General features: G+C 60.2%; 8 protein-coding genes across 8 annotated transcripts; 4 read left to right on the forward strand and 4 right to left on the reverse strand.

The window, feature by feature from the left end:
- Nucleotides 1–308: 308 nt before the first annotated feature.
- Nucleotides 309–1,426, forward strand: SDRG_01360 (hypothetical protein). Its single transcript, XM_008606881.1, has one exon. It carries the CDS (start codon nt 352–354, stop codon nt 1,300–1,302), a length of 951 nt encoding a protein of 316 aa, XP_008605103.1. The 5' UTR covers nt 309–351; the 3' UTR covers nt 1,303–1,426.
- A 392-nt stretch (nt 1,427–1,818) lies between these two features.
- Nucleotides 1,819–3,429, forward strand: SDRG_01361 (hypothetical protein; the record flags this gene model as incomplete). The annotated part of the gene is made up of 7 exons (XM_008606882.1): nt 1,819–2,046; nt 2,097–2,274; nt 2,324–2,500; nt 2,542–2,643; nt 2,691–2,765; nt 2,814–2,938; nt 2,991–3,429. Coding segments are annotated over 7 exons (1,285 nt in total), but the record flags the coding sequence as incomplete, so codon positions are not given.
- Nucleotides 3,430–3,442: 13 nt separating this feature from the next.
- On the forward strand, nt 3,443–5,316 carry SDRG_01362 (hypothetical protein). Its single transcript, XM_008606883.1, has 13 exons — nt 3,443–3,533; nt 3,578–3,670; nt 3,711–3,787; nt 3,832–4,002; nt 4,049–4,168; nt 4,221–4,322; nt 4,372–4,415; nt 4,459–4,627; nt 4,675–4,703; nt 4,748–4,851; nt 4,895–4,907; nt 4,958–5,100; nt 5,151–5,316. The coding sequence occupies exons 1-13, from the start codon at nt 3,455–3,457 to the stop codon at nt 5,219–5,221; spliced, it is 1,215 nt and encodes a 404-aa protein (XP_008605105.1). The 5' UTR covers nt 3,443–3,454; the 3' UTR covers nt 5,222–5,316.
- SDRG_01363 (tyrosyl-tRNA synthetase) lies at nt 5,297–6,822 on the reverse strand (the record flags this gene model as incomplete). Its single annotated transcript, XM_008606884.1, has 6 exons — nt 5,297–5,460; nt 5,508–5,868; nt 5,912–6,016; nt 6,060–6,356; nt 6,409–6,549; nt 6,601–6,822. The coding sequence occupies 6 exons, from the start codon at nt 6,820–6,822 to the stop codon at nt 5,297–5,299; spliced, it is 1,290 nt and encodes a 429-aa protein (XP_008605106.1).
- Nucleotides 6,823–7,007: 185 nt separating this feature from the next.
- SDRG_01364 (TKL protein kinase) lies at nt 7,008–8,280 on the reverse strand. Its single transcript, XM_008606885.1, has one exon. The coding sequence runs from the start codon at nt 8,222–8,224 to the stop codon at nt 7,034–7,036; it is 1,191 nt and encodes a 396-aa protein (XP_008605107.1). The 5' UTR covers nt 8,225–8,280; the 3' UTR covers nt 7,008–7,033.
- A 93-nt stretch (nt 8,281–8,373) lies between these two features.
- On the reverse strand, nt 8,374–10,006 carry SDRG_01365 (hypothetical protein). The gene is made up of 2 exons (XM_008606886.1): nt 9,898–10,006; nt 8,374–9,854 (listed from the first exon to the last, which is right to left on the reverse strand). Exons 1-2 carry the CDS (start codon nt 9,979–9,981, stop codon nt 8,694–8,696), a joined length of 1,245 nt encoding a protein of 414 aa, XP_008605108.1. The 5' UTR covers nt 9,982–10,006; the 3' UTR covers nt 8,374–8,693.
- Nucleotides 10,007–10,242: 236 nt separating this feature from the next.
- On the forward strand, nt 10,243–11,994 carry SDRG_01366 (hypothetical protein). Its single transcript, XM_008606887.1, has one exon. The coding sequence runs from the start codon at nt 10,316–10,318 to the stop codon at nt 11,960–11,962; it is 1,647 nt and encodes a 548-aa protein (XP_008605109.1). The 5' UTR covers nt 10,243–10,315; the 3' UTR covers nt 11,963–11,994.
- A 528-nt stretch (nt 11,995–12,522) lies between these two features.
- SDRG_01367 (hypothetical protein) lies at nt 12,523–13,848 on the reverse strand (the record flags this gene model as incomplete). The annotated part of the gene is made up of 5 exons (XM_008606888.1): nt 13,443–13,848; nt 13,313–13,414; nt 13,185–13,260; nt 13,030–13,130; nt 12,523–12,949 (listed from the first exon to the last, which is right to left on the reverse strand). Exons 1-5 carry the CDS (start codon nt 13,811–13,813, stop codon nt 12,523–12,525), a joined length of 1,077 nt encoding a protein of 358 aa, XP_008605110.1. The 5' UTR covers nt 13,814–13,848.
- Between the last annotated feature and the right edge of the window lie 145 nt (nt 13,849–13,993).

Genomic DNA, 13,993 nt, shown 5'->3' on the forward strand with positions numbered 1-13,993 from the left:
AGTGATGGCTTCCAGTTGCAGTCATTGTGCTTGCGATGTGGGTCATTTGTGCTAAGCAATCACTCGCCTGCGAAGCTGGATGTTCCCGCCCCAAGATGCTCTACTACTACTAGTAGTCTGTGGATCTATACCGTGGTCACCGAGGTGTTGTTGTCGGCGACAGGACATGCATGCGTTTCTCAGTCGCTTGTCTACAGACTCGCGGGCTGCTGCTTTGCGAAGTCGTTTTTGGTTGCCGCCAAAACTCAAAAACCTCTATAACACGATATGCGTATCTATCTTTTCTGAGAGGTTTCTCAGGTACGAAACCGAGTCCAAGCTCACAGTCTCATCGCTCCCGGCTTGCACACGATGATGGAAGACGCACTCCTGGCCACCGCGGGCTCCTTGCTGCTGTCGCTCCTCAAGATCGCGCTGGCCTGCGCCATCATCGCTGCAACACTCGTCGCCCTGAGCAGCCTCGCGTCACCGACGGCTACCGGTGCAGCCCCAGCTCGACGGGGTCGCGACGAGCCAGACGCGAGCGACCTACGCACCCAGATGGCCTCGAACTCTGCCAAGATCCATGCACTTCACGACGCGGTCGACGGGATGGCAGCACAGCGCAACGCTGCGGATGCGACTCATGTGAAAACGCTCACGGACCTCGCTGCGCGCATGGCCGCCGTCGACGTCCGTATCGAGGTCGCCTTGAAGTCGGCGACCAACATGTACGCAATTCCCCTCACGGCGCTCAAGCGACAGGTAGCGTCGATCGAAACGGCTCAGACGATCCTGGACGCGCGACTGGCGGCAGCGCTCTCCCACGGCAATACTGCGGTGGCCCGCGTTGAAGCGCGCTGCATGGGCTTTGACAAAGCAGCGGCCACCAACGACGCCTTCCGTGCCGAGTTTGGAGGCCACGTTCGCGCTCTCGAGGCCAAAATCGATGCCATGTCGACGGCGTTGAGTGCGCTGCAGTCCCAACAAGGCATGCCTGTCCTTTCTGTGAGCGCCAAGCCCACTGCGACCACACCGCCGGGGTTTGAGGAGTCGAAGCCAGCTACACCGTCTCCGCCATTGGAACGTTCCCCTCTTCGTACAACACCTGCCTTCACTTCGTCGCTCCGTCGAAGCCTTGAGGACGACAGCGAGGACGAGAACGAGGTAGACCTTCCTACTGCAACTGGTAGCGTCCACCAACGCGGTGCCAAGCCGAAGAAAGGCCATCGCGGCCGGTCGGCCAATGCCATCGCTCGGCGCAACGCGATTAGCATGAGCCGCCTCGTCGCCAAGCACATGGCCGAACACGTCTTGGAGTAAGCTCCGACCCTCGTCCCGACGATGCCACGATCCCAGCTTGGTCCGTGCGCCTTGCACCTTGGCGCCGTCGTGCCAACCCTTGGCCTCGTACGTAAAACATGATAGCGCTCCCTTTTGCATGCGACTTCTCGAGTGCACCAGCAAAGGCAGCTTGTCAATCCGGGTCGCGGCTGTCCCACAGTGGTGTGGTGTAGCGACAGGATACCGCGAGCTCGAAAGATACCTCGCGCCATAGGACAATGGGCGGCTCTTGGGGAGCGATGTCCCGCCAGCCATTGCGCCGTCGCAGCCACAAGAACCCGCCGGACGATGCTCATGAGGCTGAGTGAAGGTGCCGGTTCGAAAAAGCAGCGAAAGATTTGGGCTCTGCCCTGTGCCTGGCGCCGATTGGCTGGTTTGACCAACGGAAGCGGATGTACGGTGCGTGCTTATGTACGCTTTGTATGGATGTCAGTATGTAATGTACGGAATGAAATGGATGTGTACGACGTACACTGGCCGTACCAGGTTCGCGTGGATGACAAAGGGTGGGACCACTCGCACAGTGCGATTCCAGCGACGGACGATGGCGACGCAGACGCGCATCTTGACGAGCCTCCAGTACAGCTACCCGCCCTCGCTCAAGCCGGCGACGTGGAAGGACGCGGCGCCGCCCGCGCTGCCGCTGAGCCTCGTCGAGCTCTGCGTCCTCGCGCTTGTCAACGCCGAGGGCCCGGCGATGCGTGGCGTCGACATGATCTTCCCGTACTACGCCTCGTGGCACATTGCGCAATGCTCATGGAAGCATGGTGTAGGCGCCTGCCGGAAGAGCTTGCCCAATCGCTTCTCGCGGCCTTGGCCGACAAGGGCAAGGTGACCGACGACCGCCTCTCGGCGTTCTTGTCCGTGTCGCGCCGCGTGATTCGCCTCGTGGGCTGCAACACCATTCGTAAATCCGTGCTGCGCCAAATCCCATTCCGATGCCCGTACCTGGTACTACCATTGATGGCGCTTCAAGATGGCGGTGCTCATGGCGCTGTAGACGTATCTCGATCTCTCCAACTGCCTCCAAGTGAGCAATACGGTCGTGCAAGACATTATGCAGGGCTGCGCCCACCTGCAGCAGCTGCGCCTGGACAACTGCCGCCACATCACCGACGCAGCCTTCCAGCCCGAGCAGTCTCTCTTTTACCCGCTCCGCGCCTGCCTTTCACTCAAGGTACATTGGCCCGATGACGGTGCACGTCTCATACAACGCAGGCGCTGAGCTTTGCGGGCTGCTCGCAAGTAACGCAAGCGCTGATTCTGAACCTCGTCAAGGCCTACCGGTCGCTCACGCAGCTCAACTTTTCCCGCTGCAAGGTCTGTCATGACAGACGTTACTTTTAGGCCTCATCCTGCGGATCTAGCGCATCAACAGCGAGTCCATTCGCACTCTGCTGCACGGCTCAATGGCGCTAAAGACCCTCAACCTCTCTTTCATGGTATTGCCTCGTCGATGACACATGCAGCGTCACCTTTTTATTGTCTAGGACATTTCAGACGAAGCCTTTGCGTCTTCGCACGCTGGCAACACACACCTTCTCAAGGAACTCGACCTGGGCCAGTGCAAGATCTCGGACGTTGCTCTCTTGTCGCTAGCGCAGTCGTGCCCCGAGTACGTCGCCGGAGTCCAGATTGGTATACGATCTCATCGTAATGCTGTGTAGCTTGGAAGTCCTGCGTCTGCGCTGGTGCACACAGATCACCGACTTGGGCATGGTGCGGATTGCGTCGCAGTGCCGCCGCCTGCGCCACCTCGACCTCAACAACTGTGGCTTTGTGACCGACCAGACCGTCCTTGCACTGGCGCAGCACTGCACGAACCTCCGCTGGTTGAACCTGTCGTGGTGCGTCCACGTCACGGACCACAGTATGGCCGAGCTCGTGCTTGGCTGTCTGCATCTCGAGGAGCTCCTGGTCGTGTGGTGCAGCCAGCTCACTGACGAAACCTTGGTCGCGCTCCTAAAGCACGCCAAGAAGCTCAAGTGCGTGCACTTGAACGGCTGCAAAGACAACATGTCGCCTGCGCGCATGGCATTCAGATTGCGTCCTAGACGCGAAACTTAACATGCAAAAAACTATTTAAACCCAAACAATGATGGCGCCTCACAACCGGACGATCCAAATCTCAATGGACGCGATCTTGGCAGCAGCGACCGGGTCGGACGCATGGACCGCCGCCGTCGTCGCCTTTGCCTCGTCGGCCAAAGGTAGTCGCAGATGCGATCGGCAGCTGGACATGATGGCGCTGTAGACGCGGCGACCTTTGACAGTGACCGCGCGCTCAAAGCGGACGTGTGTGCGATGCTGTGGCAGGCGTTGCGGGACCCAACATTGCCGGGCGCAGGTACGCGACGACTTCATGTCGCCTTGACCAGCGCGCGTAGGCATCCACGCGAGCTTGACGGTCTGTAAAATCCTCATGCGGGAGCGTCGGGACATTGCCGTCTTGCTCTCGACCGAGGTACACTTTAGCCTTGGTGTCGCATGGGATACAACGCGTTCTAGGCGTTTGACGTCTTCTTGCGGCACGCGGCCAGACCGTACGCAACGAAAGCGAGCAATGCGGTCCAGCTCGAGGCCATTCGGTGCATGGTCAACGCCGTGTACATCCGCCCCGCCTTCGTTGAGCAACTTTTGGCCACCGCTCAGTACGACGCTCTACTGGCGCTATCGGCGGTTTGTCGTGCTATTGTAGCTTGGTGCTCATGTGCGCTTGGCCTAGTCGTCGCAGACCATGGAGTTCCACACGCTGCTCTGGAAGTGCATTCTTGCCACGTTCGAGCAGCCGCGTGCCATCACCACGGCCATTACGGCACTTCACGTGTACGCGACGATCCTGCCCGTGCGTTTACCTCTCGCCCTCCGTATCCCGGATCGTTGATGGGACCCATTAGACGGCGGCGTACTGCATTCGCAGCCGGGACTTTGCCTTTTCGTCGCCCCAGATTGCACTTGTCGTCGAGCTTGTCAAGGCCATCTTTGTCATCACGTCGCATGTATATTGCTGCTCTAGACGTGCCGACGACGCATCATCATCCATTGTAGCACAAGGATGCAAGTGTCGATGCGCCATGGCCCGCCGTCGACGAGTACGGCGTCATGTGATTCGTGACGTTGACATAAAATGCGTAGAGCGATGCCGCTGCTGTGTGACCTCCTGCAGCTACCCAACACGGCACCGATCCTCGAGCTCAAGCTGCAGACTGTCAACTGTCTCATGGTGCTGCAGCACCCAACGTACATTGAGTACCTAGTGACGCACAACGCCGCTTCGGACCTACTAACGTTCTTGGACTACATGGTATGCCATGCTTCAGTGGGCAAAAGTGCTGAGGTGAAGGGCGCTAGCTCCTCAAGGTCCGCCTTGAGAAGACCAAGTACATACGTCGCCAGTCTCGCCCAGGTTCCTTATGCAGCGTAGGAAAGCGGGGGACGTGACGCCGCTGCTCATTGGGCTCAACTTGCTCTCGACCACGCACGCTCGCTTTCGTGACGCTTGCAAAGCGGCCATCTTTGGCGCGACAGGTTGGCACTTGGTATTCCTTCATATACTAAGGTGATTTCGTAGATCTGCCTCTGCCGTACGCATGCATGGTCGACCTGTTTGTATCAGTATATAGAGCTGGTGTAGGTCGCCGGAAGGGCTTCCCATGTCGCCGCAGCCAAGCGCCAAGTTCTCGCTCCAAGAAGGTCTTTTGAGCTTCATGACGAGCCTCGACACGGACCTCAAGCGCTGCGTGAGCGAGTTCTTCTTTACCCTCTGCGAGCAGAACCGTACGAGCCTGGTATCCTGAGACCGTCGTCGCATGTTTGTTGATGTGTAGCGCTCGAGTTTACGCAGCGCACGGGCATGGGCAACGCCGTCGCCTTGCTTCGCACAAAAGGACTCGTCTAGTCAATAGAAGACGAAGTACTAGCACCCTCAACGATCTCTTGGTTTATAAAGCTCGGCACTGAAATGGCACTCGGCTTACGGGGTCGTGATCTGGATGATGTGATAGTTGCGCTTGCCCGTGCGGACGAGCGTGGCCTGGCCTTCGATCGCGTGGTGCGACTCGAAGACCGCGGCGTCCGACTCGACGCGGACGTTGTTGATATACAAGCCACCAGCCTTGATGAGCCGCCGGATCTCGGCTACGATCGGTCTCAGCACATAAAACACTCGTCGACGAGAGTCGTACCCTTGGTCTTGACAGCACCGAGAAGGCCGACGACGTCGACGACCTTTTGGCCAATCACCTGCGCCGGCGCCAGGGCCGTCTTGGGCGCGTCGATCGAGAGCATCGTAGCGGCCGAGATACCGTCGCAGGAGCCGCCAAAGAGCACTTTGGCGGCGCGTTGGGCTTGCTCGAGCGCGTCCTTGCCGTGGATGAGCGTCGTCACGTGCTCGGCGACCGTCTGCTGCCCGAAGCGCTTCTCCGGTTCCGCAGCATGCGTCGCCAGGACGTCTTGGATCTCGTCGAGGCTCAGGAACGTAAATGTCTTGAGCAGCATTGGGACATCGGCGTCTTCGGACCGGATAAAATACTGGTAAAAGTCAAACTACGTGCGTGCGTGAGTCTCTGGGTGCGAGCGAGTTCCGTACCGTCGATGTCTTGGTGGGATCGAGCCAGATAGCATTGCCGGCCGACTTGCCATACTTCTCACCAGATGCGGTCGTGAGCAGCGGCAGCGTCACGCCGTACACTTCCTACCATTCGTTGACCATCTTGAACGGAAGAATTATGGCGGACCTTGCCGTCGGCCTTGCGCACCATGTCGGTGCCCGAGACGATGTTGCCCCATTGGTCGCTGCCGCCCACTTGCACAAAGCAGTTGTAGTGGCGGTGCAGATGCAAAAAGTCGTAGGCCTGGAAGAGCTGGTAGGAAAACTCGAGGAAGCTCAGGCCGTGGTCGCTCTCGAGGCGGCGCTTGACGCTGTCCCGCGCCAGCATCGCGTTCACGCGCGCAAAGCGGCCGCAGTCGCGCATCCAGTCGACGGCCGACATCTTGCCGTGCCACTCCATGTTGTTGGCGACAACCGCGCCCGTCTACAGCATGCACATGATGAAGCAGCTCGCATCGTAAGACGTCCTGTCGTACCGCAGACGACTCAAAGTCGAGGACGTTCTCGAGCGACTTCATGAGGCGGCTCGCATTCGCATCGACAGCCTCGGCCGTGAGCATGACACGCTCGTCCGAGCGCATGCTGGGGTCGCCAATCATACCCGTGGCACCACCCACCTACGCCCGAGCACCTCTGAGCCCACATACTACTACATAGGACAGTCGCACGAGAAGAATGGGCTTGAGGCCCGCAAGCTGGAAGTGGCGCAATGCAATGGCCGTGACCAAGTTGCCGACATGGAGAGAGCTCGCGGTCGGGTCAAAGCCGCAGTAGACACCGATGGGCTTGGTGCCAGCGGCCACGGCTGCGTCAAGGACGGACGGAGCGCCGGCGTGCGTGAGGCCGGCCAAGAGGCCTCGCTGGCGCAGCGCATTGATGGCTCGGCTCATGATGTGCGAGGTCGAGGAAACGCAGCGAAGAATGATGCTTCGAGTTGGCCCAACAAAAGTGGACCAATCACAGACCAGAATTCGCCGAGCCAACGTGGCGCCCGTCCGTCAGGTCGGAGGAGCCGCTTGAAGGGCTGACGGGGCGCAGCCCTAGGACTGCTGGCTACGGTATCTGTCGTAGGACCTGAAGTACGAAGAGACGAGTCTATTATCATTTGCCCTCCATCAAGGTGACGCGCGCTTCACGCAGCGCTTCGAGCACCTTGTCGCTCGTTGGTCGCAGCGCCGGGTCGTGCTGGAGGCACTGGCGGATGATCATCTTGATGCACGTCGGGCACTCGTCCGAGATGCTCGGGCGCAGCATACCGGTCACGAGCTTCATCGTGAGGTCTGCCGTCGGCGTGTGCTGCAGCTCCTCTTCGTACGGCGACTGGCGCGTGTCGAGCTCGGTGAGCACGACGCCGAACGAGTAGACGTCGACCTTTTCATCGTAGTCCTCGCCGTCCTGGAGCAACTCGGGCGCGCTCCATTGAATCTCGCCGACGCCCGCCGTCATTGTGTTCTCGTACGTGCGGTCCCGCGCGCAGCCAAAGCCGCTGAGCTTGGCCTCGCGGCGGTTCGTGAGGAGGACCTTCTCGGCGCGGATGTTGCGGTGGATGAGGCGCGGCGAGAGCGAGTGCATGTAGACGAGCGCGGCGCAGATGTCGAGCGCAATGCTGATCTTTTCTTTCTCCCACGACAGCTGGACGCGCTTGTTCTCGAGCAGGTGGCGCAGCGTCTTGCCCTCCATGTACTCGGAGATGCAGCAGAGCCCGTGGTCCTCGGTGATGTAGAACCCGATGAACTTGACAATGTTGGGGTGCTGGAGGCGCGCCATTGACCGCACTTCGGACACGAGCGCCTTCTTGTTCTTCGCAAAGTCCTCGGGCGACGCGGAGAAGATGAGGCTCTTGATAAGCACGGGCTGTCCGAGGTAGTGGCCGAGCTCTGTCTTCATGTAGTTGCCCGGCACGATGCGCGTGTGCACAATGTCGGTCGCGTCGAGCCAATACTGCTTCTTGTACGGCTCGAGCTCCGTGTACTCGCCACAGTTGACGTCGTCGCGGAACTGGTTGGCTTCCTTGTTCGAGCGTGGCATGATCATCTGGTTGCCCGGGAAGCGATTGTTGTTGCTGGGAAAGTTGCCGCGGCCCGGCGTTCGGGCACCGCCACCCGGCGTGCGCGCACCCGGCGTGCGTGCTTGCGCCGAGTTGTACGCCGATGGGTTCGAGTTGGCACGGTTCACGCGCTCGGCCGCGTGGCGCTGGCCGTTGCCGCTATGGTGCATGGGCGGTGGCGGGTGGTACGGCGCGGGTACGGCCACGTTGTCCATGGGCGCTTCCGACGACGCACAGCTGCCCATGGCGGTCGTCGTCTCGGTAACAATTCGGGTCTGGCTCGTCCTAGACGCGACACCGCAATGTCCTAATTAGGATACATACACACACCACGAGGATGAGCCAGAGCATTACACGCAATATCGAACGTGATGTGGGAAACGTGAAAATCTCGTGCGCGCTGATAGGTCTGTATTAGAAATGGATATCCACCAATCGAAACGCACGGTGAAAAAGGCTGCGCCACTCCTTCACTGCGGCGCCTGGACACAAGCAGCGATGGAAGCCCCTGCAGCGGCCAATGGCATCGCGTGGCGATCGCAGCGCGCCAGTCGCAGCACTTGGGCGAGATCGTGTGACTTATGGGCGACAAATTTGTCGTACCGTGTACAGCCGCGCCACCTCCGACACCAAGACACACCGCAAATAGGTTCATTGCTCGACTGCCACGTAGTTGCCATGGCTATCGCTCGGTGCCAAGACCGTGCAGCGTTACTACGTGACGACGCCTGTCTGGCCCGCGTGCGCACGCTCGTCGTCCAAAATGGCGCGTACTTGCTTCACGACCGGACTGTCCCATGTGGCGACGTGCGCAATTTGAAGCTGGCGCAAGAGGAGATGGCGGACGCGGCGATAGCTCGGGTGCGTATAGCTCGGAAAGTCGGCGTAAACCTGCTTGGCGTGGACTTTGATGAGCCGAAGGAGGTCGACGTCCGTGACACTGTCGTCGACCTTGGGTACGTGTGGGCCGACGTCGTAGAGCAACGCGTGGATGGCTCGGATCTCGGCCGCGTTGATGTAGTGGAAGAGCGCCGAGTACGTGCCGCAGCAGTCGAGCGACATGTGAATCGGCCAAATCGAGTAGAGCTGGAACCAGTCGCAGTTGGCCGGCGTGTAGTCGTACGTGCCGTTGACGCGCGGGTTGTTGACGAGGCTGCCAGGCGAAAAGATGTGGAGGACGTCGCGACCGGAGCCCGGCTCCTTGGTGTTGAGCGCCAACACGTTGCGTTCGCGGAGGCAAAACGCGATCTTGAGATCCTCGCCGCACGCGACGCAGCGCGCATGGCAGCCGTTGGCGACCGCCGCCATGTACTCGTTGACGGCGCCGCGACTGAGGAGGAGCCCAGCCATCGAGTTGAAGGTCAAGTGGTTCAGCTTGGGCCACGAATAGGGCCCAGACGTCGGCAGCACGAGCGGGTGCCCGAGAAAGTACGGCTCGTTCGCGTCGAGGCCCTGTACCAAATGCACAAGGTTGGATGGAATGACGTAAGACGAGTCGGCCGCGAGGTAGAACCACTGGTGGTGTGGCGCGTCGGTAAAGACCTTTGTGATCGCGTACATGGCCGGCGTCGACGCTTGACTCGCCGGGGGCACGAGCAGCGTAAAGCCAGGTGACGTCTTGGTCCTTGCCTCGGTCACGGCTGGCAACCGGAACTCGGGCGTCTTGGTCTGCACGCAGTAGAGGTGCGGGATCGTCGTTGCCCACGTCTCGCGGATCGCCGTGATGCGCTCCGCAAAGCGCGACTCTTCCCACATGGAGCTGTACACGATGAACGCCATCGAGTCCTCGGTCATTGCATACTCCTTCGCCGGCACGAGCTCCGCGTCAACGTCAAAGAAGCCCACCATGTACCACATGCGGCAGACAGCGGCCACCTACTCAGTCTCACTTAGCATCTTCGATTGCCAATAGCACAACCGTCCAGAAGCCCAGGAGCATGGCCAAGAGCTTCGGTCGCCGCCCCATGCCGCGTGGCACCTCGTCCGCGCCCGCGTCTGCCATCACTTTATAGATCTGATGCGCCACGTGATCGATTAAATGTGGCATTATTCCAGTATAAAATCGGCATCGCTCCTGCCCTAGAGTTGATTCACCCTTGGCCTAGCTCGTTGGGCTGCCCTTTTGTCGCACCGAGTTCCACGCGCGATGCTGGTACATCGCAGGACGCTGAGGTCGCTCCAACGACAGGCCAGGTTTGTCCTTCAACGTGGCATATGCCTCGTTGCGTGTTGTGCGAGAAAGGCCATTTTTAGCGCGAAGTTTCAAGCTCAGATTATGGAAGAAGCGTCCTCGGACGTGCCACGTTCTCACTCTTGCTTCATTCGAGCTCGGCGCTATGATGGAGTTTGCCTACGTGAATGCTGCGACGCAAGAGCTAACGTGTCGCCGCTGCGGTACGCCGTGGAAGAATGTCTGCGCCTGCTTGACCTTGGACATCGAATGCTCGGACAGCACAACTCGCGCCGCAAGTCCCGTCGTCCGCGGCATTGAGCTCATCGAGATGTCGACGCGGTCCGTCGATATGGACGCTCTCTTCTTGTACTCGGAGTCGTCGTTGTCACAGTGCTCCAAGAGCCCCAAGCAGCCTTTTCTGTACTCAGACTCGGGTCTCTCGCCGTGCAAGCGCCGCCGCGACGAGCCTCTCATGCTGCCGGGGTGCTCGCTGGCGTTCATGCTCGTACTCTGTGCGCCCAAGATGGCCGTCAGCATGGCCTGGTCCGCTCAGTGGGCAGCGTTTGGGCCACAGCTTCAAACGATCTTTGTCGCACCGTGGAAGGTGCAGCTCATCCAAGTGATTGGGCCGATCACAGGACTGCTCGTGGCACCCGCCGCCGGTGTCCTCAGCGATCAGTGCGCTAGCGCGTATGGTCGACGCCGTCCGTTCATCTTTGGATCGGTCCTCGCGACGCTCTTGTGCTGGTGCCTCATGTCCAACAGCTATGCAATCGGGACAGCGTGCGGCGACAGCAGTTCCAACCAAGTCGTCACGGCGACGATCCTCGTGGCTTGCTACCTCTGGATGGACGTGAGTGTCAATGTACTGCAGACGACTGCCAACTTGATCATTGCAGACTTTGCCGGCGGGCGCCAGGTCACGGGTGCCGCCGTCGGATCCGTCTACTCGACGCTTGGGAGTCTCTGCGTGTCTGGGTACATTTGGCTCTTTGGTGCTGCGCAAGAGTCGCTCTCGGGCTTCTTTGGCATGCTCATGGGCGTCCTCCTTCTAACGTGCGTTCCGGTGCTTCTCTTTGCCCAGGAGATGCCGGTGGTAACGACGTCGACCACATCGCTTCTCGGTCGGCTCCACCACGCATCCCTCGGTGTGTACACGGGCGTGCGGATGCTGCCACAGCCGCTCGCCGTCTACTCGTTCGTGCTCCTCCTGCTCTCGTACGGCTACATTGCGTACAATGGTGCGAAAGGCCAATACTTTGGCTTGCACGTCTACGACGGCGATGCGCGCGGCGCCGACAGCTGCGGCACCAACTGCACAGCTGCGCAGATCCAGTACAGAGACGGCGTCAACATTGCCGGCGGGTCCACCGACACACTCTTCAACGCTGCGTCGCTGCTCTATTTTTTCTGCCTGCCGTACCTCGTGCGCTGGTTTGGCGTCCGGCGGCTCCTCCTCGCGTCAACTGTACCGCAAACGCTTCTCGTGGTCCTTGCCTTTTCCAAGGTTGTCGCGCTCGACGTGACGATCGTCGTGCTCTGCGCTGTCACCCAAGGCACGATCTTTGCGCTGCAAATCCCCGTCATCATGCACGTGATTGGGTACGGCGAGCAGGACGGCCTCGGCCTGTATGCCGGTGCGTTCAACTCGGCCAATTGTCTCGGCCAACTGCTCAACTTTGCGCTCTCGTCGGCTCTGCTGCACTCGCGCCTGCAGTACGGTCTCCCAATCTTGCTTGGCGGCGTCCTCAGCATCGCCGCGCTCCTCGTCGTCTATTCTCGCTTTCACGTGCGCATGAAAACATTCTAGAACAATGTCAATACATCAATGTATCAGCTCAATCGAGTGTCTCAACAGCCGTGCTCTGGCCGACCCACGAATGATGCGCTGGGTCGGGCGACGTGGAGGAGCTCGTCCCGGTGCTCAGTCGAGAGCAGCACGTGGGCGAGCGACGGTGGTGGGACCATATGCGTTCTGGCAGCGAGCTCGACGCCTGCGATAGATCTCGTACAAATGGAGCGCATTGTCAGCTGTCTTGGGACCTTTGGCGACGGTAGCGACCAAATATTTTCGGTTCTATCACACGTTTGACGCGACGCCGTGACGATCTCGATCGAGATCGAGGTCGCCGATGCTCTGCCTCACAAAGCATGTCCCTGGGCTATGAGACACGTCAACGATATGAATGAAATATGCAATGTTGACAGAGTTTGAGGTAACCGCTAGTACCCAAGTCGGTGCAGCTGCGCCTCAAGGTCCCGGATTTGTTTCGAAAGCTCCTGAGTACGCTTGAAGAGTGCGCTCTTCGAGAGTCCTTCGATAGTGGTTTGCAGCTCCCGGATCGTCGTCGCGTTGGCTTCTAGGGCGGCTTAGGCCGTGACCGCCCGCGTCTCGAGCGCCGTCATGTCGGTCATGGCGTTGGTCTCCTGCGTCTGTAGCGCTGTTTCCAAGGCGGCTACGCGCGCCAGGAGGCCCGCCGTCTCTTCCTGGAGCTTTGTTTTGGCCTCTGCGAGCTCTGACTTGTCGGACGAGAGCGCGTTGACGCCAGCCGAGAGATCGTTGATATTCGTCATGAGCTTCAAGATCTTGTTCTCGAGGCGCAGCTCGTTCGATGCGGCGCGAGTGGCTGCGTCGTCGGCTTGCGCTTCGAGCGCCTCGTAAGCCTTGCGTTCTGCTTCGAGCTCCGCGGCCGCGACCAGGTCTGGCGGTGCCGGTGGGTCACCGAGAATCACCTCAATGTCGTCGTCAAAGTCAGCAGAATGTCGCCTTCGAGCTGCGAGGCGCCGGCCAAAGCCGCTTGATGCGCCTCTTCCAGGCTGGCTTCCACTCGCTGGACGTCGGCGTCATGCTGCGACTGGGCTGCAGCGAGATCCGACCGTGCGACAACAAGCTCAGAGGCACCGGCCGAAGCCGCTTCTTGTGCATCTTCGAGCTTGGTCTGGAGCAGCTTCGAGCCTCGCGGGATGTCGTTGCGCATCTCGAGGAGTCACTTGAAGTTTCGGAGCATGCGGCTGCGACCGGTGCCTCCAACCGCGCTGCAGCCCAGTCGCAGCATGACGCCGACGTCCAGCGACTGGAAGCCAGCCTGAAAGAGGCGCATCAAGCGGCTTCGGCCGGCGTCTCGCAGCTCGAAGGCGAATCGTGGCCGTGTCCATCGACGCGTCGAGGCTGGCTTGGAGGTCAACGACCTGCGCTCGGAGAGTTGCAACTTCCGAACGCAGCTGACCGAGGATCGCCTCAGTCGTGGTCGTCGATGCCGCGCTAACAGGCGTGGCATCCGTGGTGGCACTTGACGGAGCAGTCGCGACGCTCGTCACCGGTGTGCGACGCTGCGCGGCGGTGGTCGAGGTGCGGCTGCTTGCCGTCAGTGGTTGCCCTGCCGTCGCGGCGGGCGTTGGTGTCGACCGAATCATCGGTCGCACGCTTGACTGCGCGACCGATCGCACAGTCGCCGAGACAGTTGTTGTCGCACGCTGGCGGACAACCGTCGGGGTCTTGCTGCGCCCGAACGCGGTGGCACACGAACCTCGTGACCGCCGTCGGGCTTGGCTTTCGCAGGAGAGCATCTTGGGCCGCCAACTTGGCATCGGCGAGCTTTGCAGCGCGCTTCTGGTGGTAGAGCGGGTCGTAGAGGGACACGCGAATTCGTTTTTGAGGCATCGAGATCACTCGCGCCGCCGAGGGCTGTAAAGGCGTTCGAGTCACCGCCTCGCTGCGTGTACTTGGTGTTTGTATTGCACGCTGGAGAAGCGTGACCTGCGACGCTGCGTCTTGACAAAGGCGTACGGAGCGTAGTGTTCTTGTACTCTCGGAGGCGTCGTGCTGGCAACCACGCTCGGC

The sequence above is a fragment of the Saprolegnia diclina genome, assembly GCF_000281045.1.
Source record: "Saprolegnia diclina VS20 unplaced genomic scaffold supercont1.3, whole genome shotgun sequence".
NCBI classification, from domain to species: Eukaryota; Oomycota; class Saprolegniomycetes; order Saprolegniales; family Saprolegniaceae; genus Saprolegnia; species Saprolegnia diclina.

Bases quoted from the DNA above. Each gene is read 5' to 3' on its own strand.
- SDRG_01360 (XM_008606881.1), top strand. From the start codon at position 352: ATGATGGAAGACGCACTCCTGGCCACCGCGGGCTCCTTGCTGCTGTCG.
- SDRG_01365 (XM_008606886.1), bottom strand. From the start codon at position 9,981: ATGGCAGACGCGGGCGCGGACGAGGTGCCACGCGGCATGGGGCGGCGA. The intron at 9,855-9,897 runs GTTGTGCTATTG...GAGACTGAGTAG, and splicing joins TGCTCCTGGGCTTCTGGACG to GTGGCCGCTGTCTGCCGCAT.
- SDRG_01366 (XM_008606887.1), top strand. From the start codon at position 10,316: ATGATGGAGTTTGCCTACGTGAATGCTGCGACGCAAGAGCTAACGTGT.
- SDRG_01362 (XM_008606883.1), top strand. From the start codon at position 3,455: ATGGACGCGATCTTGGCAGCAGCGACCGGGTCGGACGCATGGACCGCC. The intron at 4,169-4,220 runs GTGCGTTTACCT...GGGACCCATTAG, and splicing joins TGTACGCGACGATCCTGCCC to ACGGCGGCGTACTGCATTCG. The intron at 4,704-4,747 runs GTACATACGTCG...TATGCAGCGTAG, and splicing joins GTCCGCCTTGAGAAGACCAA to GAAAGCGGGGGACGTGACGC.
- SDRG_01364 (XM_008606885.1), bottom strand. From the start codon at position 8,224: ATGGGCAGCTGTGCGTCGTCGGAAGCGCCCATGGACAACGTGGCCGTA.